Source organism: Rosa rugosa, chromosome 7 (assembly GCF_958449725.1).
Source record: "Rosa rugosa chromosome 7, drRosRugo1.1, whole genome shotgun sequence".
Lineage (NCBI taxonomy): Eukaryota > Viridiplantae > Streptophyta > Magnoliopsida > Rosales > Rosaceae > Rosa > Rosa rugosa.
Genome location: NC_084826.1, coordinates 1,813,620 through 1,840,142, shown reverse-complemented (window position 1 = coordinate 1,840,142; position 26,523 = coordinate 1,813,620). Strand labels below are relative to the sequence as shown.

The following is a 26,523-nucleotide window of genomic DNA, read 5'->3' as shown; positions in this document are numbered from 1 at the left end:
AAGCAATAGAATCTTCTCCGGTGACCGGAGTTGGAGTACCATCAGCAGTAGAGACAACGACTTGAGGGGAACGTCTAAGGTTTTTCACAAGACTTGGGTCATTGGTCATATGGTCAGATGCACCTGTATCAATTATCCATGTACTATTAAAAGTAACCTTACCCTTCATAACTGACTGCGCTACATTAGGGGAGGCATTGTCTAGGTGAACTTCCTCTTTAGTAGCAACAGCGGCCTTGCCCAGATTCTTTCGCGGTTTCTTGGTGAAGTCCCACCAATCAGGGTAACCAATCACTTCATAGCACCGCTCCTTGCTATGACCTAATTCCCCACAGATAATGCACCTTTTGTTTGCATATGGATTTGGTTTACCTAGAGGACGGTGTGGAAAAGGTCCTGAGAAGCCTGGAGGACCCTGTTTGCGTTGAGCCATAACAGAAAATTCGGTAGTCACCGAATGCCCCATAGCCTGTTTCTCTAATTGGATCATTGAGGAATTCATGATTTTCGCATGATTGGATTTTCAAGGGTTTCAAGATGGATATGAATGTTTTTGAAAAAAAAAAAATTTTTTTTTTTTTTTTTTGAAAAAAGGTAGGGTGATGGTGGTTTGAAATTCAGGATGGTTTGATTTCAACGGTGGTGGTACGCAGCGGTTTGTGGTGTTCTTCGGGATTCAGGATTCAGGATTCAAAGGATGCAGCGCAAGTTCAAAGGATTGAACCTGCTCTGATACCAAGTAGAAAAGAATACTTCAATTCAGGGTTAATTCGATAATTCTATTCATCCCACAATGAGGGTATATATACAAGTACAAAAGAGTAGTCTAACTCTAATAAAAAACATTTTTTCCATAATTACAGGATATCCTAATTAAATAAAATCCTAATTACATACAGATTTACAGAAATGACACAGTCAGACTGAGTTCAGCAGACCAAAAAGCAATAAGATTCGGGTTAGATTACATGTTCCAAGGGAGCTCACATGGGAAGTACTGTTGACTGTACAGATCGAGCCTCTGGAACCAAACCAACTTCTCCAATGAGCACCAAACATGTTGATATGGAGCCTTACTGATCAAACATCTATGTGCCAAGTCTTCCTGGTGATTCTAACCACGTACATACTCACTTGGTTTGGTTACTTAAACAATTCCCCAGTTGGAGTTGGAATATCCCATGCGCCACTGCCTTTCCCATGTGAGCTGTGGCCCTTCTCAATTATTGATGGAGATGCCACCACTGCCACCTGCCCCTAAATCAAGGCTCATTCACAGTGACTAGTACGTCTGGATGTGAAATAGACAAATAGTTAATCAATTAGATTGTCCTTCTCTACTTTGCTTAGTGGATAAATATATATGATAACACTTGTTTATCAAAAACCTTTCTTGTCCTGGAGGCCAGATGGTGGATGCTTTCAATATCTTTTGGACAGCTCACATGCTGCTGCTTCTCTCTAATAATGGCATTTGGCCCCTTTGGTCCCTATATTCTAACTTCTTATTCCAACGAGTCTTTTAGTTAAACGGTTCGACTGATCAATCAGACAAGCAAATTAATTAGACGGAGTCATATATACGACTGAGGAAGGATGAGAGAAAATGATATATCAAATACATATGCAGATATCAAATTTTCAAAATATAATTAGTGAATCGGACGTATTCTATACTGCAACGACTACACTAAAGACTTTATCCTCTAGCAGAACTATGCATTCACTATTTTTTGCATTTAAATTTGTGCATCTGAACTTGTTGCCCTCGAAGTCAAATTATCAATTTCATAGACTTGTCTAACCCATTCTTGCACGAAAGTTGCAAGGGTTTTCTTACTTATTGCCTTATTGGGGGGGTTTATTGACTGGTAGGTTTTCAAAGTATATGCTTATAATATTATATACACGTAGAAAGCAGGGACATCTTTTTCCACAAAACGATGTGGTTGCCAAGAAAATTGACACCTGCACATGGAAATTTTTAGGCTGGGGATATGTCAAGGTATATGCTAAATCCCTTATCAGAGAACACCAATCTATTCCACCATCAACGGAAGAAGAAAGAAAGAAAAGAGTGAAACATTCAGATTCCAAAGCCAAAACACATTCGTATTTCCAAACATTTTGCATTAACAAAACATGGTTTACATTCTGAAATAGACAAAGGACTAAAGTTGCATTGGTTCTCTTTTTTGGGAGTACTTCATTTGCTCTCACTCATCACTTCCTAATCTCTCTCTCTGACTAAAAAAAAACAGAGAAGGTGGGGGAAGGACAGGATCAATCCTCAACCCCTTTCTATTTACAATCTCAGATTCTCTCCAAACATTACAAAAAGTACAAAAACTACAAGCTCTTCTTCTGGATCCATCCAGGAGCTTATGCGCTTCTAAGAGAGGGAAGTGGGATTATCTCTTCTCACACTCACAAACATACATGGCTGGGAACTTATATACTTGGTTGCTTCCTCTTGACTGATTGCTGCTCTTTAAGTTCTTGAAGTCAGATCAGTCCATTGGATTTGCTTCTCCACCACTCAAGATCCATGGGTGTCCTGAATTCACAAAAAGAAAAGAACTTTGTTAGTAAAGTCCCAACAAATTCAATTTCTTTACCCAAAGAGAGTAAATCTAAATTCCTACTTCAATCCCCAAAAGGAAAACCCAAACCAACCAAAATCAATTTGCAACACAAAAATCCAGACCAAAGTAGGAAACTTACTAAGTGCTTGTTCTGCAGATAGTCTTCTTGAAACATCTCTACACATCATCTTCCTCAACAGATCCTTCGCCGCCGGCGAAACTCCCCGGAAAACCTTCGGCGGAAACCTTAGATTCCCTCTCAAAACGGCCTCAAAGATCTCCGTCGCCGTTTCGCCGTAAAATGGAGGAATCCCACCCAACATTATATACAACATCACACCCGCACTCCACACATCCACCTTCTCATTGTACAACCTCCCCATCAACACCTCGGGCGCCACGTAGTACGGCGTCCCCACCACACCTTCCATGGAGCCTCCCTCACCGGACCACTCCGCCGACCCAAAATCCGCCAGCTTCAGATTGTTTCTTGAATCAAAAAGAACATTCTCCGGCTTCAGATCCCTGTGCACCACACCCATTCTGTGGCAGTGGGCTATAGCTCCCAACAGCTGTTTCATAAGACCGGCGGCTTCCGGCTCCGGCAACGGCCGGTGAGCGATCTTGTAGAGCGTTTCGGGCTCGCAGAGCTCGAGCACCATGGCCATGGAGTCCTCTGTTTCGAAAACGTTGTGGATTTTGAGAATGTTGGGGTGGGGAGATAAGAGGGACATGATCTTGGGTTCTTTTTCAAGACATGCACGATCGGTTTCGTCGGTGAGGAGGGACTTATCGATGATCTTGACGGCGACAGACTCGGCGGAGACGGGGCAGAAGGCGCGGAGGATGGTGCCGAATCGGCCGCGGCCGATTTCTTCGAAGAGTTGGTAGGTGTCTTTGAGCGTGTCGTACATTTGGGGATTCTGGGTTTTGGGATTTTGGGGTGAAAGATTGGAGCTTTGGGTTTGGGAGGAGGAGGAGTCTTGGGTTTGGGGGGTTTTGGTGTTTTTGGGTTGTTTAGGTGGTTTCTGGTTACTTAGTTTGGTTTTATAGAAAGGAAGAGAGTGGAATACTCGAAAGGAATATTCGGTTGGTGGGTAAAGGTTTTCTGGTCAGTTACCATTCAATGATTCTGACCCTAGAAAAAAAAAAAAAATATTTGAATAGAAAAGTAGGGAGAGGAGGGGGTATTTGAACCAGTTATGGGGAGATCGGACGGCTGTGGTTGCTTGATCAAGAGGGTTTAGGGTTGAGTTTGAGTGGGTTTTGGTTTTAGTTTTGGCTTCGGATTCGGATTCGGATTTGGTTTGGGAACTTCGAGTTAGATGACACAAGTGTCCCCAAGGTCTAACAATTAGTTTTGTGCAAAATTTGTTAACAATTTAGTTTGAAAAGAAGTGAAGTGTATTTTGCTGTTAATTATACTAAATTACTATCGCATACGAATAACGTTTTACTATATTTATCGCTTAAAAATACGTGTATACAAATACGTATAGGTTAAAAATAGAAGCAGAATGATAATTATGCAATATATACAGTTCGGCGGGTTAAGTGTTCGTCATCCACGATTTTATACAATTATAAATCAATTTCGAACTTATTATGAGTTTAATAGAGAGCAAACTTGTTAATTTTTGTATACTTATTATAAGTTAATGAGAAAAGAAGGTGAAATGGGAACCAAATTAATCAAGATGAATTAAAATGTCTTATTATTTATCCATATGATGGATTTGAGCTAAAATAAGCTTCTTTGTTTAGTGGACAAGATATCGTGTGCTATGAGCTTCTAACTCTCAAATTCTGGACCATTTCTTGAATATGAGTATATATGGCCATTTGCCATTCGTATAATACCATCACTTAGCCTAGTTGGGAGAGAAGGTGATTAAAAATTGGAGGTGTGATTATTTGGATCAAATTTAGGATTAGATTAAGATATATTAATTAGTGAATTGGCACATCAAGTAAATCACTTTAATACAAATCTACGCTCATTTTTTGTGGTGGTAGATAAGTTCGTTTTGGCTCCAAAATAGTTTATGATTTCAAAGAGTTGGTCTAGTGCTGTAATTAAGGAGCTAATTTACTATCAAAATACCGAAACATTATTGCGTACGGTATACTTTTTCTTCTACCCAATGTCTAAATCATTCAAAATAAAGATAAAAAAAAATGTAAGATAGCAAACAAGTTTACATAGGCTGGGCAAGAGGATTGTCTAGTAAGCCCATAACTCTCTATCTAGTCTCTTCGAGACTCAATGTTGGCATACAAGTCATTCCCCAATTTCCCATTATATAACCAGCCAATAATCGAAAGAAGACTAAACTATGTCCACTAAAATTACTTGATAGCGGGAACCAAAATCTCGATGATGATCATTTGCACAGTAAAAAGGTATCAAAAGCAAACAGTTCCCAGCAACAGAAACAATATATCCCTTTCATCTGTGATTGTTCGAAAACATGCATTATTGAACTTTACACTGTGAATGAATGAAAAAGCAGATAAACATGGCCGTACACTAAGGTTGCCTAGCCTACCAAGTAATGGTACGAAACAAGTTTGAATCCAATTGGTCCAGCATATGCTACTGCCGTGGTCCGACGTACCATTATTATGGCTTCTAGAGTTCTAGCAAGCAAGGTGGGTCTAGAAGATAAGGATAAGCTTTTTTCCTTCCCTGCTACTGTTAATATATACCACAAATTAATAGACACCAATTAAGATTTGCTTAACTTCAAACCAAGAAGCTATAGTTTGTGACATGTTTGCACTTGCATTAAAACTTAACTTCTTTTTCATCTAGGTGATCTCTATTTTTTATGTTATAAAAATTAAGGATATTCGAATAACTTAGAATAGTTCTTATGAAGTTATAATATTACAGAAAATTTAACGGTTATCTTCTATTGTGTTCTATGAGGTTTTGATTATCTGGCTCACAATATATATAATCAGGACTGGTGTGTCATACGATCCCGTTCCAATGGTCAGCTGCTGACCATGGAATTTTTGCTCAATCACCGTCCGATTGAAATCGGACGGTTCACAGCTAAGTGATGAGAGAAGAGAAGAGAGTTGTGAACCGTCCGATTGAAATCGGACGGTGATTGAGCAAATGATCCCTGGTCAGCAACTGACCAGGTGATCAGGACTGTAATATCATATTATAAGAAGGATACATCAATTTAAAGATGTGGAGCCAATCTCATGGGGTTATTGAAGATTATATGAGCTCTTTTGAGATATGATTCTTCGATTTAGGCCAAATATCAAGGTAAAGCTAAAAAGAATCACCTTTAATTAAGGAAGTACATAATAGGATGAGGAACCATGAAAAGATAAGCAGGAGGGCTTTTGTTGGAGAGCCCACCAAAAAATAAGGTTGCAGTTTCCTACCTAACTTTGGAATATTCTAGTATTAGATCCCGTACATTATTTAAGCTAAAATCTCAGAAATAAAAATTATCATTTATCCATTTGCTCGGGATGATAAGTATTATATACAGGCTTCTAAACATTATTATTGGATTATCATATGATCACTGTGATTAATAATTGTGAATGTTCAAGCCGTGATGGAATAATATATATCTATCACTCCTTATGTGTCACCACAAAAGTCTAAAAGAATCTTGTTTCATTTTCCATCTTTGTGTACTACATTTGGAATGACTAGTGTAATAGTGTTAACAAGCTCATCAAAGCCATGCCATTTTCTGAAAAACCATGGTGCTTGTGATGATTGATGTGTTAAACACTTATATAATCAAAGGTTGAAAAGGGTTGAATCAATACAATGTATGCATACTGTCAATATTCTCATATCATCGAGATAATGAACAAGAAGATCAACTATATTATTTACGTGGAAGAGCATAAAACGAAAGAAAACTATTCAATTGATGAGTTTCCTCTTTACTTTTACTAGTAGCGACGAAATAATCGGACTGTAAGTGGATTCGACAACAAAAAGTAGGTGAGTCTGCATTATTTCATGAGTTAGATTACAGCAACTGTAGTCCTCATGCATTCCTTCAAGGGTTTGTAGAATCGAACCGGTTACTTTCATGGGGGTCTAAATCATGCATTTTTCCTTTATTGCAGTATAGTTATAAGGGGAATAACCTAGTGCATGCCATAAACTTGGATGGTTTCGAATCGTCACACATGACGCATCACGTCAAACATCTCATAATTCATGTCTTTATTTGTTAAATCAATCAACAGTACTAATCGTCCGAGGTTTCATCCCCTAGCTATTTCAATTTCTGGAGAAACACTTCACGCTACACGCTACCTTATACAGATCAATTATTAATTAGGTTCTGATGTCAGCACAGCATGCGCTCACTCTTTTCAGTTTATATCAGTCTGGCTTCATATATTTGATGTCGATCATACGGCCCAGGATTGTAATTTAAGTATGTGGTTTGAATATTAAATGAAGAGTTCTGGAGTGTTGTTTATTTGTTAATTATGAGTTTAAGTATGTTAATCAACTGTTGTGACAGTTGGAGTTGGATGGTGTTTGGCGACTTGGCCTAAGCACAAGCTATACAATTTGGCACAAATACCACATGGGAGGAATTCTCAATAAACCTCTGCGCGACTTATTTTTTTTTTTTATTTGTTTTTTTATAGAAAATTTAATCTGATGAATTTGTCAAACTACAGGCGTGATCGAGGTTGAAGAGGATTGTGGTTTAGAGAAATTGCTCTAATCGAATAGAATCTCTCTAGAAAGAAGATCTTTTGTCTCATGGTAGCCTGCTCCGGTTTCCTTACCAAACTTTAGTTATTGGGTCAGCCACACTCTTTACATGTTTCTAGCGATTCACATGGCATATATCATCAAATGATACAAGTCTTGGATAAGAATCTACAACGCACTAGAACGCCCTTCTTTTTACTTCAGTAATAGAGAATACAAGAGGAGCTAGCTCCCAACTCACTTAACAACCAAGCTAACCAGACAGCTGCAGGTTGAGGAGCTAAATGCTGATAAGACTGCTGATATATACACCAGCACATAACACATGGATCCTCGCATATATTGTTTCAGTATGATTGGTATTTGTTCAAAACATTACTCTATAGACTAAAATGCAGCAGGTTGTTATTTGCAATCACCCACTTAGTACAGAGAATGAGCAGCAAATTCCTCATGAAATATATAAAGAGTACAAGACTCACTAATTTTGTAAAAAAAAGAAAAAGAAAAAATCAATGTAATGATCGATCATACTGCTGAACGTTTCATCCAATTCAGGATTCTCAATCATCATGAATTTCGATTACAGATTGTGTTATATGTTTCCTATTTGCATCTGGAGAACCCATATGCTTGTATTAGTTCTGATCAGTCTTATTTCTTTGACCTTGTTCTTCAATTTATAGCTGCAACTTCCTTTCGCTCTACAGACTACGACAGTACATCAATCAACTACCACTTGCAACCGCAATGCCTCAGTAATCCCTGTACTCCTTTAACAAATACACAACATGTACCACCAAGCTCATTGTCAGCCTCCAAAAAGTCATTTTGAACTGAAGTTGTTGTATCAGATGAACAACGCTTGGTTGATGCCGGAAAACTGTGATGCCTGATGCTGTTGAATCTGTGACTCCTGCTGCCCAGCATGGTGCACCAGGAATATCTCAAATTGTTTCAAGACCTTGACCTGGCAAACCTGTTTGAGCCCAAAAGTAATTTTGGCAATATCATTTAGTGGATCTAGCACAGCGGGCCGATACCTGCGGCCCAAAAATAAGCCTACTAGGGTTTGGGTTATAGGTTCGCCCATTCCGGAATCCATGAGGAAAACGAAACCTTATTGGAGTCAAGTAGCAGAGATTGACTAGGAAACTTCAATCAATAGTCCTTCTACAACAAGGAGCAGTCAAAACCCTAGGTATATATACCAGGTTTCAAGGACGAATTATGGACCTCTCTCATATCAATCAATCCTAGCGATTACAAAGCCTCCCCGGAGCAAACCTTCAACCTTGTTGAAACCCGGTGACCGTGCGCCAGTCCTAGTCTCTCCAAGAGCCGACTGTCAGCATCACCAGACCAACCCGGCGACCGTACTTCCAGTCCCAGTCTCCCAGCGAGCCGACTGCGAGCGCAACCGCCACCGTTACTAGCAGCGAAGCAAGGGTAACGCCCTTGCAACCCAGCGAAGCTAAAGTCACGCTTTAGCGCAACCCGTGCTTTCTCCAAACTTCCCAGTGATTGCTCTGCTTAGTCTGCAATACTAAGTATCGATTCGGTGACGCGAAGAGATCACACCCAAAGCCCTTATCCGTAAGGCAGAAAGTCCTTATCCGTAAGGCTAGAGAAGAACCCTGTGGCGAGGTTGGTGCTCTCCTCGTCCACAAACACTTGAAGAAGAAGTCAGGTCAAGGGACTACCCCGACGACTGCACCCCACGGTGCTGGCACGCCTGCGCACACGCTCAAAAGAGACAGTTTGCAAGCCAACTGGTTTTGGAGCCAAACATTTTGGCACGCCCAGTGGGACCAACTAAGTGTCTCTTCGTGAACGTTAGCCATTGGGAAGTCAAGCGAAAACCCTTACAAAAAGGGCTACGCTAACTGCTCAAAACACAAGACCTCCAGTTACAAACCGCATCCTCGCGCGGATTGTCGTGGTCTGTCAGAAGAACAAGTGATTCAAAGATTCTCCCTTCATCCCCAATTCTCCGATATGTCAACTGAACAGGGAGAGAGTCACTCGACCGCTATTGAGGGTCAAACTGTCATTACTAATCAGGCCAGTGAGCCTGTCACTACCCCTGTCTCCAATACGGTGGAGAGTGAAGAATCAGAGGATTTCGTGGAGAAACCTATTCCAGAGGGAGCGACCGTCGAGGCTGCATGCGCGATCATCTCAGAAAACATTGAAAACCATCGCAAGAAAATGGCTGCTGATCTGAAAAGGGAAAACGCGAAAACAGATAGAATCTTACGCGAAATAAACCAGCGTATTTCCCAACAAGCTGTGGAAACTGAGCAACTGATGTCACAAACTGAGAGTGCATTAAAAGCTCAAGCTATAAGCATTGCAGATGCCCAGAGTCAGCAGCAGAAAAAGATCATTGATGCTCTTGCGAATCATACCAAGCAAACAGCATCAGATATGGCAGGTCTTCGCAAAGATGGAGCAACTCTCGCAACCGAGGTGGCCATGCAAAGAGCTGAGTTGAACCAAGCTAAAGAAGTGTTGAATAAGACGTTAGGAGATCCTAACGCTATCCTTGGTTCCCTTGGCCAACCATCTGGTTCAGGTAAATATGTGCCGCCAAATCAGCGGGAAAAGGGTAGCAGCAGTACCGCTACACCTGCCGCGACCGTTGCTACCACGCAGTTGAGAGATAAGGAACGAACCCTGGTTATTGGCGGCAGCAAGGAAAAAACCACACTGTCAGGTGGACAGACCACCAGACAGAAGCAGCAGGCATCGAAAGGTGTTGAAACTTCGTCCGACTCCGCTGTGTTCATTCAGTACGACAACGATGGGGCAGAGAATGTATACCAAGAGCTGCCAGGAAGCTATTATGGGATTGACCAGGCTGGTAACCCGGTCAAGATAACAGCTTTGGCAAAAGAGATGCCTATGCCAGCAGTGACTCTTCAACAACCAGCTACAACCCGCGTTGTGCAGATGGGAGAAGGGACATCGGCTGTAAACCAAGCAATACCTGTGCAGGCTGTTCGCCATACAGTGGCAATACCACCTCCTCCTCCTCCGGATCCAGAATATGTGAGACGAGATGAGGTAGAGGAGATGATCAGACAGGCTAACCCTAGAGCCCAGATGGATGGGGTCTATGAGGGACCTTTCCCACCGCACATAATGCTCGCGCCCTTCCCCAGGGGTTATAAAAACATCATATTTGCTACTTTTTCAGGGGAGGATACCGAGAATGCGGCAACTCATTTGGCCAGGTTCAGGGTACAATGCGGCCAGTACCAGAATGATGACATCCTCAAGTGCAGGATCTTTGGCACTTCCCTATCAGGGGCTGCCTTTAGGTGGTTCTCCAAACTGCGACCAGGAACTGTGGCAGATTGGCCTGCAATGGAAAAGCTCTTTCGAGAGACTTTTGGGGCCACAGAACCTGAGGTAGACTTGGCTTCTCTCACCCAGATGGCCCAACAGCCCACGGAGTCAGCTGTGGCCTACCTTCAGCGCTTCCAGATTCAGAAGGCCAAACTGAATGTGATCCTGCCGGAGAAAGAGTTGATCAAGTTGGCAATCAAAGGCTTAGAGCCGCGCCAGCGAAAGAAGCAGCATGGAAGCATGATTCAGTCAATGGGAGAGCTCATCACAGAGGTGGGAAGCTTCGAACATCTCCTCAGAGAAACTGATGCCAGGAAGAATGCGTCCAGAGGGACATATGTACCAGGGAAAAATCGCACCATAGCGGCCCTGAGCTACCAGCCGGCTACGTATGATCCTTACTATCAATATCATAGTGAGGACTTGGTTCAGGAGGACGATGAGGAAGAAGAGAGCGACATCGCCGCTTATGAACTGACAGGGAGAAAGAACCCAGCTTTGAAGCAACTGAAAATCTCCAAGGAACCTGTCAAGCTCAAATCGATGGCCTTCACTAAACCTGAGTTCGCGGCGTATACCTATGATGCCAACAAGGCACACGAGATTTTAGATGAGATGATCGCCGCGAAGATGGTGAAGACTGACTTTGGACCTTTCCCTCGACCAGATCAGCTGAAAGGAAAGAAGTATTGTAAATTCCATAACTTGTGGAACCATAATACAGCTGACTGTGTGAAGCTCAAGGACCAGATTCAGGTATGGCTCAATAACGGTAGTCTTCAAGTGGAGGCTCCAGTAACTGCAGCAGCGCTTGTTGACCTAAACCCTTTTCCTGATACTGGGATCAACATGGTCGATGTGAACTGGACCAAGCAGAACCAGAGGAAACCAACCCTGGATTTGAACACAAAGGGGCGAGAAGGAGAGCTTAACGAGGCCACTGCCCAGAAGAAGGCTAAACCATTTGATCAAGCCTCACCCGTAGTGTTATGCTCGCGGTGCAAGGAAGAGTGTGGCATCCAAGTGTCGCACGAAGAGGTCGAGCAGACATTTCATTTTGGCTCTCTCCCGCCCATCAAGTGGGCCTCGCCATCGCGAAACTATCAACCTTCCAGCCCGAGAGAAAGGGAGGAAATGGGGTCACCTACAAAGGACTCCAATCTGTTTAAGAAGCTGAGGGCAGCTATGGTTGATCAGCAGACAGAGGCGAAGGCTACAAACAAGCACAAAGACATTCTGACAAAACCCTACATCCCACCTGCTTCAACCGCTACCATCAAGGAAGGGAAGTGGTACACCAGGGAGAAGGGGAAGGCAGTGGAGATAAGTCCTTCCAAAAAGCGAAAACTGCAGCGCAGGTTTGGGGAAGCCAAGCGCACGCTCGAGGCTTTAGATCAGGGCCTGATCAAACCTTCACAATTGGTCAAATCGCCTGAGCAGTATCAGAAGGAAATGGAAGCACTTGCTGCCAAGCCATTAGTGGCCCCTCGCAGTTTGCGAAAGCAAGCGAGCTCAGCAATAGGGGCTTCTGAGCCCAGTGTTTTTTGCAGAATTACCAAGGAGAGAACACTTCCGCCAGCCAGAAAGGAGAGCTCACCGTCCAGGCGACCGCACGTCAAGCGCCGTGTGTTTCGCGATGAACCAGAAGCCAAATCCTCAATTTTCGAGAGACTGGGGGGCAAAGATAGGACTACCGACACTTTACAGTGGAGACCTAAAAAAGTCCAGAATGTAGTAGTTGCTCCCCTAGAGGCAGATTTTGCTAGGGAACCAAAATCAGTTTCCCCTGAACAAGCTCCCGTGGTTCAGGAGCATGAGCAGTGTGAGGTAAAAGGCCTCACTGAGGAATCCTTAGTAGACAGGTTGGCTAAACAGTTCAACACAGTTATCCCTGTCAACGAACCCAAGCTCAACCTGGAGGACGACATAGGTGAATTAGATACGTCCTGCAATATGGTTTATGTGCTCCCAGCGCGGTATGCAATACCGGTCGCGGCTCAGGAATACGTAGAAGCTGAGGAATGTAATACACAGCCCCTGCAGATCACGTCAGCGGTCACAACACCGGTAGAAGAGATTGTCTGTCTGGAAACAGAGGACGCCAGCAGTAAAGAATTCTTCATGAGCTTCACTAGGCCAACACCTGCTATGGTCCAGCACATGAGACCTTTATACATCACGGCGGACGTTGGCGGTACCAAAGTTAGCAAGATCATGGTTGATACTGGAGCTGCTGTTAATGTCATTACTACTAGGACCATGCACTTGCTTGGAATCAAGAAGGAGAAAATCCAGTCAACGTCTCTCACTCTCAAGAACTTCGCGGGGACTGTAACAAAGACCTTGGGATTACTTTTCTTGCGTATCAAGGTAGGTCCAGCAGAGGGAGTTTATGCTTTCTTTGTGACAGATTGCTATGCGGCCTACAGCGCTATCCTGGGAAGGGACTGGATTCACCGGAGCTACTGTGTTCCGTCAACCCTCCATCAGGAACTTATTATGTGGAACAGGGAGACAGATAAAGCTGAGGTGATCAAAGCGGATCCTCGTCCATTCCCAGTTTCCGCAAACTATGTAGATGCCAGGTACTATTTGGAGCATATTGCTCCATTGCAAGTCAGTGGCCTCGATAACAAAGGCCGCCCTACAGGGGTGACGGCCTCTGAACTGGCACAATGGGGGCTTACGCTCGCAAAAGAAGGCTTGGAAAGGCCTGGCCACGCTGTGCCTAAACCCTTAAACGATTAATGGATTACGACCTTCCAGAGGAAGGGATAGAGGCCCTCCACTCGCTGTACGAAAGATTATCATCATATCTAGTGGAAAAGGAGGCCTATGAGCGAATCGCGACTTTGGAAATCGTTGAAGAAAAACTCTCTGATCAGGAACAAGAGGATGAGGTGGAGATTCAGCTCGCTCCGGCAGCGTTGGACGACACGCCTCCCAAAGTCAGAGACCCTACCGAGAAAGTCAATCTCGGGACAGCAGATGAGCCCATGGAAGTGGCTATCAGCGCCTACCTAGAGCCTAGCGAGAAACAGAGGCTTATCGACTTATTGCTAGAATTCAAAGACTGCTTTGCGGAAAAGTACGAGGATATGCCCGGCCTGTCACCGGACTTGGTTTGCCACCAGCTACCAACACTCCCTGACAAGAGGCCTGTGAAACAAGAACCGTGAAGAATGAATTCAGAAACTCAAATCCTCGTCAAAGAGGAGGTTGAAAAAATGCATAAATCAGGCATTATCAGGGTGGCCAAATACAATCAGTGGCTATCTAACATAGTGCCTGTCCGCAAGAAGAATGGCAAGATGAGGGTCTGCGTAGACTATAGAGACCTTAATACTGCTACACCTAAGGATGTCTACCCCATGCCGGTCGCGGATATGTTGGTAGACGCCGTTGCGTGACATGAATTATTGTCCTTCATGGACGGCACTGCAGGATATCACCAGATTCCGGTCGCAGAAGAAGATAGACACAAAACCGCGTTCCGTTGCCCTGGGTTCGCGGGCGTTTTTGAATATGTGGTTATGCCTTTTGGACTGAAGAACGCTGGTGCGACTTATCAAAGAGCCATGAACCTAATCTTCCATGACATCCTTGGAAAGATTTTGGAGGTTTACATTGATGACGTGGTTGTCAAATCTCAGAAGAGAGGGGATCACATCACAGATCTCAGGAAAGTATTCGAGCGCATGCGACAGCACAAGCTTAAAATGAATCCCGCTAAGTGCGTTTTTGGGGTTCAAGCAGGAGACTTTCTTGGGTTCATTGTCCATCAGAGGGGAATTGAGGTCCCTGAAGACAAAGCGAGCGCAGTCATCAACGCATCTCCGCCACGCACGAAGAAAGAGCTGCAGCGTTTGCTCGGTAAAATCAACTTTTTGAGACGCTTTATCTCTAACTCTGCAGGTAAGATCCAGCCTTTCTCTCCTTTGTTGAAGCTACAGGGCCAGAGCGAGTTCATCTGGGAGCATAAACACCAAGAGGCTTTTGATAAAATCAAGGCCTACCTGGCGAGCCCACCAGTGCTCGTTCCTCCTAGGGCTGGATTCCCATTAAAACTATATGTTTCAGCAGCTGAGGCCTCCATTGGCAGCCTGCTCGCCCAAGACGATGAGGATGGTGTCGAACATGCCATATTCTATCTTAGTAGGACACTCACAGACTGCGAGACAAGGTACACTCCGATGGAAAAGCTGTGTCTCACATTGTACTTCTCAGCATGCAAGCTGCGCCACTACATGTTATCCTTTACCACTTGCATCATCGCTCAGACTGACTTGGTCAAGTACATGCTGTCGCGGCCTATTCTGAGAGGCCGCATTGGCCAATGGGTATTGGCTTTATCTGAATTCTCGCTACAGTACGTGCCACAAAAGGCAGTAAAGGGACAGGCTATCGCAGACTTCCTAGCACACCACCCTACCTTGGACATCCCCGTAGTGAAGGAGTTAGAGATAGCAGTTGTGACCATAACTCGGCCAGATTTAGCGCGCATCCCAGAATACGCTATTCGGTATCAAGCCACAATCTCCTTGCAGCCCTGGGTACTGTACTTTGATGGTTCAAGAACGGAAACGTTAGCAGGGGCAGGGATTGTTCTGGAGAATCCAGCGGGCGATCGTTTTTCTTATTCTTTCCAGTTGGAATTCAAATGTACAAACAATCAAGCAGAGTATGAGGCCCTGATCATTGGCCTAGAGGTTTTGCTAGAGTTGGGAGTAAGGGACGTTCAGGTACACGGCAACTCTTTGCTTATAATCAACCAGCTCCAAGGAAAGTACAAGTGTGAAAGCTTTTTTCTTATACCTTATTTGCATCGCGCCATTGAGCTTCTGGATCAATTCGATGATGCGGATTTGGAGCACATACCCCGTGAGCGCAACTTTGCGGCCAATGAGCTCGCTCAATTGGCTACAGGCATTACATTGAAGTATGGCGTTCGCGAGCGCATCCTGAAGGTCGAGCGCCGCACACTGCCCTCGTGGCTCGCGCGGCCTGACCCACCGGATGATCCAGTTGTCGCGGTTCTCGAGCCTATTGACGTCGATTGGCGCATTCCGCTGATTGACTACCTCAAGCAACCAGACCCTACAGCAGACAGGAAGACTCGTTTTCTTTCCTTGAATTATTTCCTCAGAGGTGACGAGCTGCGACGACGTGGGGAAGATGGCGTAGACTTTCGCTGTGTCTATGGCCGCGAAGCCAAGAGGTTGATGCGCGAAGCGCACACGGGAGTATGTGGGGCCCATCAAGCAGGCCCCAAGATGCATTGGCTTATCAGAAGACATGGGTATTATTGGCCCAGCATTTTGAAGGACTGTATCGCGTTCGCGAAAGGTTGCCAAGACTGTCAGCCGCATGGTCCAGTGCAGCACATTCCCAATATTCCCATGCAACCCATTATTAAACCTTGGCCTGCCCGAGGCTGGGCTTTGGACTTGATTGGGATGATTCACCCTCATTCCTCGCTCCAGCATAAGTTCATCATTGTAGCCACTGATTTCTTCACGAAATGGGTTGAGGCTGAACCTTTGAAGGAAGCTTCCGGCGCTACCATTCGCCAGTTTATCTTTCAGAATATTATTTGCAGGTTTGGCATTCCAGAAGTGTTGGTCTCAGACAGGGGGGCAGCATTTATGGGCGGCGAGGTAGAGAAACTTGTCAAGGACTTGGGCATCCAGTTCGTCCACAGCACACCATATTATGCCCAATCCAATGGTCAAGCAGAGGCCAGTAACAAGATTATTATCACCTTGCTCAAGAAGATGCTTGTTGAAAACCCTAGACAGTGGCACGATACGTTGTATGAGACCTTATGGGCTTATCGTACCTCCAAGAGGAATCCCACTGCTACGACCCCCTATGCACTAAAGTTCGGTCATGATGCCATCTTACTGTTGGAGATCAACGTCCAGTCTCTGCGCGTCCAAGATCAGCATCACTTGATCGGGGAAGATTATGTTCAGGCGATGTGGCAAGAACACGAAGATCTCAGCGAGCAATGCTTGGCAGCTTTGGACAACTTGGTTTTGGAAAAGCAACGGATTGCTCGCGCCTATGACAAGAGGACGCATGGCCGTAGTTACAAAGAGGGTGACTTGGTTTGGAAGGCTGTTTTGCCTTTTGGCGAGAAGTTGACCGGTCGCGGTAAATGGACTCCGCGATGGGAAGGACCCTTCGTTGTTCATCGCATTCTGGAGCGCGGGGCCTTTCACCTCAAAGATTTGGATGGCGACCTCCACCGCAATCCCATTAACGGGCGGTTCCTGAAGAAATATTACCCTAGTGTTTGGGAGTTTGAAGATCCACCAGATCAACCTTCTTCTCAGACAGGGGGGCAACCTTAGTCTCCCCAGGTTCGCTTCATCCATATTCAGGCCTTTTCTGTGGCCTTAGTATCCTGTACTTGCTTCACCTACGAATACTAGGGGGGCAACACTCTGTACATTCAGGCCTTATCTGAGGCTTTATTTTCAGGACTTATTTGAGGCTTTATTTTCGGTCAACAATTTCAAATTTCTTGTTATTATTGTCAATTTTTCTTTTCTTTGACATTATGGTGTCAAGAATGCATGTAATGGCCTATACCTGAGGCCTTATTTTATACATTGATTTGCAAAAAGTGTTAAAAACTGTCATTCATAAAGTGGCTTTGCGGCCAAAGAGCAGTACAAAGTGCAAATCAAAATAATTACATTTGCGGTTTACAAGGCCAGAAGTGGCTTAGAGTAAAAACCATAAAGTTACAGATCTACTAAGAGTTTCTGGATCTTGTGGCAGCGAAGGGGCTGTGCTCGGGCATTCATACTCTCCCTCTCTTCACCCACATGCCTCCTCTGATCTGAGTTGCAGCCGTTACTGTCTGTACCAGAGAAAAAGGAAGGAAATAATCCATCGCAACCCTTTTGGTTGGATTACCCTCCGGGATGGAGATGGTCTTCACGGAGAGTGCGACTCACAACCACATCTACCTCCAAGGGAAAAACATAAGTCACGCAGTCAGACCCTGGAGGTAGGCTACAGAGCAAGAACAGGCGACCCATATTGGTCTTCCGCCCTTCTTCCTCCTGCTCCACGCGGGCAATCTGAGAGAGGGGACCCCTCAGAATCGGGTTCCGCCGCGGCCGGAGCACCACATGTTCTTCAATCTAAATGAAACCGGTGGATTTCACCGCGACTTCCAGAGACCAAAGACATGTGGTTGGACCTGAGGTTAGGCCATAAGACCTACCCAGGTATTGAGGTTAAGCCATAAGGCCTAGGAATTTGAGGCTAAGGCTAATATCGTGAGGAGAAGATTGTAGAAATTGGAGGAAGAGAAGTAGAGATTGTGATACTATCTCTGGGAAGCCCATATTCATTTGTGTATATCATCTCCCCAGAGTGCAGGTATTTATAGTGCCAGTCTCAGTGGCCTTGACCGTACGATGGGTGGTTGTGATATTCTCACTGCCATCAATGAGCGTATCAATTGGTGTTAAATGCTAAGATCTCGGAAATGAAGATAATTGAAAGCGCGTGGGAGGCGGGGCAGTCTCCAAGGAGGTAACCGCTCCATTTCGAGATTATCTTTTCAATCTTTTCAAACAGTTTTAAAAGCATTAAAACAAATTAAAGCGCTGAACAGTTTGAGAAGTTAAGTTGATATGTATTTGGGCCAAGCAATGTGGGCTAAATATTAAGTTAATAATAATATTATTGTTCATACAAAACATGGGCTTAATTCTAGAGGCCCAAAAGTCTGCGGCCTGCATGGGTCAGGCGAAGGAAAAGTTCATCTAAACGAAAACTAGCATCCGCTGCAGCTTGCGCAGCTTGTTGGGCTGCCACGCGAGCCTGAGCCAGTTCCTGGGATAGCGTCTCGAAGGCAGCGAGAGGTTGTTCTAACTGAGGCTCCGCATGAGTAAGCCTGGTAGTAACGTCAGTTAACCGGGCTTGAAAAGCCTGAATCTGGGACCTCAAGTGGTTCCTTTCGAGCGTCAGTTCCCTGATGAGGTTAGCTTGGTCACTCAAGAAATCGCGCGCAGTCTCTGTGTGCTGAGTGAGGTTCTGATAGTGCGTCTCGGTCTGCCTAGCCTGCGCGTTCGCGACTGCCCGCTCATTGAGCCCCTGAGGGAGATTTTGCAGCAGTTGATCGACCTCTTGGAACTGATCTTCAGTGATGGCTCCCTCGCGGAGAAGTACCCTCAAATATTCTAAGACTCTCACGGGCGCACCAGGAATCAAGATATCAGGGCCCAGGAAGCGACGAAGGCCTTCTCTAGCTTCATCTACGACCCCATGAGGGGTCACTTCGAGTACGCGAGCTAACCTGTCCAGAGTAGAGGGAGTTGGTTGCTCAGCGACAGGTGCTGCCTCTGGCATTGGTTCAGGAAGGTCTCCCAATTCTTCGGCTTCAGTGACTTGGGGGGCAGGGGGAAGAAGTTCCTGACCAACCATATTAAGAGCGGGCTCAGCAGCTTCTGCCTCTACAGCTTCAACTACAGCGTCCTCAGTGTTGAAGGCATTTGGATTCTGGAAGAAGGTATTGTCAGAATAGAATATTTAAGCCAGGAAGTAATAATGAATTAGTTGGTTAAAGGAAATACCTCCTCGGCTGGGGGCTCACGCACAACGACCGCTGGCATTGCCTCTGGGTTAGCTTCGCTGGGAATAGGAATTGAGTCAGGCGCTATCTGTTCCAGGACAGGTATATCGCTTGGTTCCTTGTGAGGTGCATCCGGTAGCGGTACTCTATCTTCGGCCTCAGGCGAGCTATCATCTATGATCTGCACTGGGATCAAGGCCAACTGTGCATTACTGGCAGCGCCCGCAGGAGGTGGAGAGTTGTTCACAATAGTTGGCGCTTGGGCTTGGGAAGCAGATGTGCCTTCACCAGCAGCTGAAGATCCTTCTTCAGTGTGTCTCAAGGACCTATGGCGAACCTGCGAATGAGGATTGTTACATGGTCGCATAGAATGGAAAGAAATTGCTAACAAGTACTGAGTAGGCTTGTGTCTTACCAGTCGGTCAGCGATTGGTTCATCTTCTGCCCATAGGTCAGTTCGGGGATCAGAGCGACTGCGTTTCCGAGCCGAGAGGGCGGCGATCTGTTGGGGTCAGAAGATTAGGTTTGATTAGTGGAGGAAGTATGATTTACTCAAACAAAAAGTTCTTACCGTCTGCGAGTCATCATCATCAGAGGAGGATTCTTCTTCAGGCTCTGTCATTACTGCCTTTTGTTTCCCAGACTGGCCAGTGGCTTGGGAAGTGTTGGCTGCGCGACTGCCAGAGGATGGCGCGTTTCCATGGAATAGCAAAATTTTGAATTAAAAGGGAAGAGCAAATGAACAAAGGACAAAACACGAGTCAGGATATTTACCTCTTGAGGGGGTTCGCGGATTACGATACCAGCCTGGGCCTGACGTGGGGCTCGCGCGGGTCGCGGAGCCGGCTCGGCAGCAGGATGAGGAACTTGTGCAGCGTCTTCAGGGACGCGAGCAAGTAGATCAACGTCGGCAGGGTAGGGGTATCGCAGTTTCCCGAAAATGGCAGCGAATAGCTCATCATGTTGTTGCCTCCAGCAGTTAACAGAAACTTCTGCCCACCATGCCTCGTATCCTTCCTCAGTCCCATCCACAGAGTCAATCTCTCTAGCCCAGTCAGGGAGGTCAACCAGTACGAGTGTGCTTTGTGCTGGCGGAGGCCCAGAAAGAGGCCCAAATCTACGCCAAGAGGTGTTATAGTTCCAAGCATCATACAGAGGGAATGGCACTAATTGAACAAGGCCGAGTTGGCGAGCAAAGTGGTTGGGAGCATAGAGTTCGTAACTGAGTTCGTCAGCGGCAATCCTGATGTCAGAACAGGAGATCGCGCGGCGAAAGGCCAAGCGCGCGCGATCACTGTAGCGAGAGGCGCCAGGGAGAAATCCGTGTTCAAGCGGAGCCGTGAATCTTCTACTTAGCACTAAGTCGCAGTATGGCATCTCGTGCAGAAGGTACAAGTATGTGAAGCACTCAGAATAAGGAGGGGATGTGTACCTTTCATCGCGACTGAGCCATCGTCCCAGGAGTTGATCAGTAGGTGGAAGCAGTGGGATGTCGTCGCGAAGAAAATATGGGAAGTAAATTTGAATCCAGAAGTCAAGAATCCAAAAAGGGCCAGAAATGCCAGTCTCGAATGGATGCATTGTGGCTTGGTACAAAGTGCGATAGAGGGCACCCAGCACTGGTTGTCCTAATCCCACGCGGCAGCCGTTGTAGAGGGCCGTTGCCAGAAAGGTCCAGGCACCAGTGGGCTTACAGGAGGAAGTACAGAAGATAAACTTACAGAGCCAGTACTCCAAGAAAGCAATCCCGCCAGTCGCATTGTGCTCCTGGCGGTAATAAGCCAACCACCGCGGATAGGAGCCGCTATGAGCGCTGCGACCATTTTGGGCCATGGTGGAAGTAAAGGTATCAGAGTCGAATTGGCCATGCAGATAAGGCTCGCTGTCGATGGGTAGGCCAGTGATGGTGAGAATGTCCAATAAAGTGATACTCATTTGGCCAAATCGAAAATCAAAGGTGTTGGTGGCGGTGTTCCAAAAACAGAGAAAGGCAGCGAGTGGCGAACGATTGCCACCGCGCGGAAGACGAAAACAAAGATCGATAGTATGGGTAATACCTGCTGCGTTCCAGCGAGCCAGATCTCGAGCTCGCGCTTCACGATACCAGGAAAGCTCCGCCGCACTGATAAAAGATGGCCAATGCCCTATTTTTGATCGATGATTAGGGGCACTCCAACTGGTAAAATCCCCAGGAGTCCTTCGGAGGACTGGGATGGGGCGGCGAACAGGTAAGCCATAGAAGGCGATGGCGTCGGCCGGGAAAGAATCCCGTGGCGTTGGACCCAGTCCGGCATGATTGTTCGAGAGTCTGAGGAGCAGGGGTCTCTGGATAATGGTCTGGAGGATCAGGCTGGCACCGATGTTGGCTCCCCAAGAATGGGCGGCTTGTTCATTCAGTTCTTCTTCTTGATCGATAACTATCTTTTTCGGGGGAGCCATTTCTGGGTTTCGAAGAGGAAGATGTGTGCAAAAGAGGGTTTCTGGGTTTAGGAGACTAAAAGAGTTTCTGATGTGACAGGTCTGAAGTGGCTGCGGATTTAAATAAGAGATTTTGTGAGGGAAACGATACGACAGAAAGGCGTTTCGCGAGCGAAAGGACGCAACCCTCATTAATGACATCGTTTCAAGTATTGAACGCGTCGTTTTAGTCCCCTTCAATCAGTTACATTTTCATGAGCCTGATTTCGAGGCCTGGGGGGCAATGTTTGAGCCCAAAAGTAATTTTGGCAATATCCTTTAGTGGATCTAGCACAGCGGGCCGATACCTGCGGCCCAAAAATAAGCCTACTAGGGTTTGGGTTATAGGTTCGCCCATTCCGGAATCCATGAGGAAAACGAAACCTTATTGGAGTCAAGTAGCAGAGATTGACTAGGAAACTTCAATCAATAGTCCTTCTACAACAAGGAGCAGTCAAAACCCTAGGTATATATACCAGGTTTCAAGGACGAATTATGGACCTCTCTCATATCAATCAATCCTAGCGATTACAAAGCCTCCCCGGAGCAAACCTTCAACCTTGTTGAAACCCGGTGACCGTGCGCCAGTCCTAGTCTCTCCAAGAGCCGACTGTCAGCATCACCAGACCAACCCGGCGACCGTACTTCCAGTCCCAGTCTCCCAGCGAGCCGACTGCGAGCGCAACCGCCACCGTTACTAGCAGCGAAGCAAGGGTAACGCCCTCGCAACCCAGCGAAGCTAAAGTCACGCTTTAGCGCAACCCGTGCTTTCTCCAAACTTCCCAGTGATTGCTCTGCTTAGTCTGCAATACTAAGTATCGATTCGGTGACGCGAAGAGATCACACCCAAAGCCCTTATCCGTAAGGCAGAAAGTCCTTATCCGTAAGGCTAGAGAAGAACCCTGTGGCGAGGTTGGTGCTCTCCTCGTCCACAAACGCTTGAAGAAGAAGTCAGGTCAAGGGACTACCCCGACGACTGCACCCCACGGTGCTGGCACGCCTGCGCACACGCTCAAAAGAGACAGTTTGCAAGCCAACTGGTTTTGGAGCCAAACAAAACCTTTGGTTTATTGATTCTAGGAACCGGTGTAGGCCACCACGGGAGCACATATGGATAGATGGTTGTAGAGCGATCAACTGCAAACTGACTAACATAGCAACTGAAACCAAATCGAATGTTTATAGGTGGATCAACTGGACTCTTCTCTAAAGTGTTTTCACGAAGATTGCACATTACTATCTGTTCAGGAAATTTCAAATATATGATATCTTCATTGCTTGGGAGGAAACCTAACACGTCCAATTTGCGTGATTTTTCTTTAGTGATCTTAGGATCTTTGGAAACCATATCCAACAGAGAAACTTTGTCAAATATCAAGCACCATTCCGATTTGCCGGATTTTTCATTCAATTCCCAAATGCTAATATATCCCGCTATAGAGAATGGATACATTCGCAAACGCCCTTGGCACACACATAAATGGAAGCATGCATAGTCTCGGTTCTACATTGAAACGACGCTTGTTATTAATAATATCACCACCACTACTAATATTGAACGGATCCAACTCAAAAGTAAAGCCACCATCATTGTACCAATATAACTTGCCATTGAAAGCAACGCCAGGCTGCCATTTAATGAACCAACCGAACTTTCCTAACTCTATTAGATTAGGTAATTGATACTCTCTCCATTCACCTGTCTCAGAAGAGAAGATCTCCACATATAAACCCAGTCCTGGTTGAAATCTTTCATCTGGGAGGATTCGCACAACCCTGCACCTATACCCAGTATTAAGCTTCATCATAGAGCTACTACTACTTCTGGTACTAATTCCATGATCATAGTAGGGATCACAAATGAATCCCACCTGCACTTTCGAATAGGGAGCTCGAGGGGCGGGAGGGGGAGCAACCCATTGCTTGGTGAGTGGATTGCAGTTGTAGTAGTCACGTTGATAATGCTTGGTTGAGCAGCACAAGACCAAGTCATTGAAAGTTGCTTCCACAATTGGTTCATTATATAGTAATTGTGGTTGCTTATCAGCTCGAAAAGGTAGGAGGAAATTCATTGACAAAATGCTTGGAAGTTTGGAAGACGAGGTAATCCGTATAGGGGCTTATAACATGAGAAGTCACAAGAGGCTTCGTTTGGCAATCATGTTGACATAAAAAACGGCTAACAAAATAACTATCAGAGATGAGAGCAAACCATCTCTTGGATACACACTTGCATTGAAATACGACCTTAATATTGTAAGGAAGTCGACAAAGTATTTCGACAACTATAAAGTCAGATAGATCACAAATCGTGGTTGTCGATGGTGGTGGTGGTGAATTTATTATATATCTCTTGGACTTTTTAACGAGAGAGAGAGCTAAGGTAGTAATACCTCTTTTGCGGCTGCTTCTGGTAGCATCACCGTCATCAGGTATCCCTGCGGCGAAAGCTTTCTGCTTAGACATCGGTAGCAGAAACTCTCTTTTGATGGATAGAAATTGGTTGCGTCTATATATGAATAAACGGCAAAAACTTGGAACGGTACATGTAGGAACTTATTCGTATGTATACAAGTAAATGAAGTAAATACTTCTCTGTGATGCGGAGTAACCGAGCTCATATTTATCTGTTCCCTGGAGTCCTGGACCAATAATGTTTTTTTTTTTTTTTTTTTTTGCTGAACCTGGACCAATAAGGTTGAATATAAGAGAAAATTACCCAATTAGATGTGGAAAATATTGTGGTTCCCATGAAATTTTCTCTAAGAAGAAATTAATACTATTAAGTGCTGACCAAGCAACTGCAATTGTAGGGAAGCTATCATCAGCTTTCTTATGACAGCTTCGAAAGAAGGTGTGGTACATGAAATTTTTCTGCATGCTAATAAGAAAACGCCGAATAGAAAAACATCAAGCTTTGATTTTTAACTAGCTAGATATAACCAAAACATTGAGGATAGAAAGGAAAAATATATAACGAACAAGGTGTCCAAGATGCATAATGTTAAAAATGTTGATTGAGAATAAAAATTGCAGAGAATAATTCTCTATTTTCTCATCTATATTTAGTAGAATGTGTTACAATTATATACAAAGAAAAAGAAAATTCTAGAGGCTGAGAATCAGCTATACAATCAGCCTATAATTACAACAAGATATGACAATATTAATTGCCAGATTTGTAACCTATCAATTACAATAAAATCCCAACAATTAGTCTCATGTAATCAAGCTAATAAATCAATGATATTCATTGTGACTTTCAACACTCCCCCTCAAGTTGGAGCATGAATGTCTAGAATGCCCAACTTGCGTGAATGTGAATGGAAAAGCGTAGCACCTAGGGGCTTGGTAAATATGTCTGCAACCTGTTGGGTAGATGGCGTATAGGCTGTTGCAATCACTCCCATTTGAATTCTTTCACGAACAACATGACAATCCATTTCAATGTGTTTAGTGCGCTCATGAAATACAGGATTTGCTGCTATATATAGAGCAGCTTGGTTGTCACAAACCAACCTTGCAGGTTCTGGATGATGTACCTGTAAATCTTGAAGAAGATATTTGAACCAAGTGAGTTCACAAGTAGCAGAGGCCATAGAAGGATACTCTGCTTCTGCTGATGAGCGAGATACAACACTTTGTTTCTTGGATTTCCAAGAGATAAGAGAATCACCAAGGAAAACACAATAACCAGAAACTGATCTCCTTGTTGTGGGGCAACCACCCCAATCTGCATCACAATAGCCTTTTAGCTTTAAAGAACTTTGTGATGGAAACAATAAAGCCTGACCTGGTGTGCCTTTTAGATATCTTAAAACTCGTAATGCTGCCTCAAAATGAGGTTTTCAAGGTTGATGCATGAATTGACTGAGGATATGAACTGAATATGTGATGTCGGGCCTTGTGACTGTGAGATAAATTAGAAGACCAACCAACCTTCTATATCGTGAAGGGTCTTTTAGAATCTCTCCATCTGTTGCAGTCAATTTCAAGTTCTGCTCCATAGGAAATTTTGCTGGACGTGCACCAAGTAAACCAGCATCATCAAGAAGATCAAGAGTATATTTTCTTTGGGAGATAGCAATGCCTTTCTAAGAATGAGCAACTTCCACACCAAGAAAATATTTCAAATTTCCAAGGTATTTGATGCGAAAGTTGTTACTCAGGAAATTTTTGAGATTATGGATGGCAGATTCATCATTCCCTGTAATGATCATGTCGTCAACATAAATCAAAACAACTGTAAATGAATTTTCATGTAACTGAGTGAATAATGAATAATCTGCCCTTGATTGTCGAAACCCTGCATTTTGTAAGGCATGTGCAAATTTCGAAAACCAATTGCGAGATGCCTGTTTCAACCCATATAAAGATTTGTTGAGTCGACACACCATGTTCTCCCCCTGTCGACGTAGGCCTGGAGGTGGGACCATGTAAACTTCTTCAACCAAGTCACCATGGAGGAATTCATTTTGAACATCAAGTTGATGCAATGGCCAATTGCGAACGGAGGCAATAGTTAAGAGGCATCTGACAGTATTAAGTTTGGCAACAGGAGCAAATGTCTCTTTATAATCTAGTCCTTCCTTCTGAGTATACCCTTTGGCAACTAAATGGGCTTTGTAGCGTTCAATGGAGCCATCAGAGTTGTATTTGATTTAGTACACCCACTTGCAACCAATTGCATTTTTCCCCGGGGGCAAGGAGGTAAGTGTCCAAGTTTTGTTCTGTTCAAGGGCCAAACGTTCTGCTTGCATATCTTTCCTCCAGTTAGGATCAAGCTCAGCCTGAGAAAAGGTTTTAGG

At 44.8% G+C, this 26,523-nt stretch overlaps 3 protein-coding genes across 3 annotated transcripts; all 3 read right to left on the bottom strand.

Annotated features, from left to right (window-relative positions):
• Window positions 1–2,113: 2,113 nt before the first annotated feature.
• Window positions 2,114–3,619, bottom strand: LOC133721849 (phosphoenolpyruvate carboxylase kinase 1-like). The gene is made up of 2 exons (XM_062148590.1): window positions 2,725–3,619; window positions 2,114–2,557 (listed from the first exon to the last, which is right to left on the bottom strand). The coding sequence occupies exons 1-2, from the start codon at window positions 3,497–3,499 to the stop codon at window positions 2,511–2,513; spliced, it is 822 nt and encodes a 273-aa protein (XP_062004574.1). The 5' UTR covers window positions 3,500–3,619; the 3' UTR covers window positions 2,114–2,510.
• A 4,103-nt stretch (window positions 3,620–7,722) lies between these two features.
• On the bottom strand, window positions 7,723–24,234 carry LOC133719920 (uncharacterized). Its single transcript, XM_062146114.1, has 2 exons — window positions 22,776–24,234; window positions 7,723–8,287 (listed from the first exon to the last, which is right to left on the bottom strand). Exons 1-2 carry the CDS (start codon window positions 23,166–23,168, stop codon window positions 8,159–8,161), a joined length of 522 nt encoding a protein of 173 aa, XP_062002098.1. The 5' UTR covers window positions 23,169–24,234; the 3' UTR covers window positions 7,723–8,158.
• On the bottom strand, window positions 17,527–19,625 carry LOC133720756 (uncharacterized). Its single transcript, XM_062147224.1, has 3 exons — window positions 19,260–19,625; window positions 18,983–19,185; window positions 17,527–17,533 (listed from the first exon to the last, which is right to left on the bottom strand). The coding sequence occupies exons 1-3, from the start codon at window positions 19,623–19,625 to the stop codon at window positions 17,527–17,529; spliced, it is 576 nt and encodes a 191-aa protein (XP_062003208.1).
• Window positions 24,235–26,523: the final 2,289 nt, after the last annotated feature.

Coding starts and splice junctions, on each gene's coding strand:
- LOC133721849 (XM_062148590.1), bottom strand. CDS start 3,499: ATGTACGACACGCTCAAAGACACCTACCAACTCTTCGAAGAAATCGGC. Junction 2,558..2,724: donor ATCTGCAGAACAAGCACTTA/GTAAGTTTCCTA, acceptor TTGTGAATTCAG/GACACCCATGGATCTTGAGT.
- LOC133720756 (XM_062147224.1), bottom strand. CDS start 19,625: ATGCGACCATGTAACAATCCTCATTCGCAGGTTCGCCATAGGTCCTTG. Junction 19,186..19,259: donor GTGAGCCCCCAGCCGAGGAG/GTATTTCCTTTA, acceptor ACCTTCTTCCAG/AATCCAAATGCCTTCAACAC.
- LOC133719920 (XM_062146114.1), bottom strand. CDS start 23,168: ATGTATCCATTCTCTATAGCGGGATATATTAGCATTTGGGAATTGAAT. Junction 8,288..22,775: donor CTAGAATCAATAAACCAAAG/GTTTTGTTTGGC, acceptor GGGCTCAAACAG/GTTTGCCAGGTCAAGGTCTT.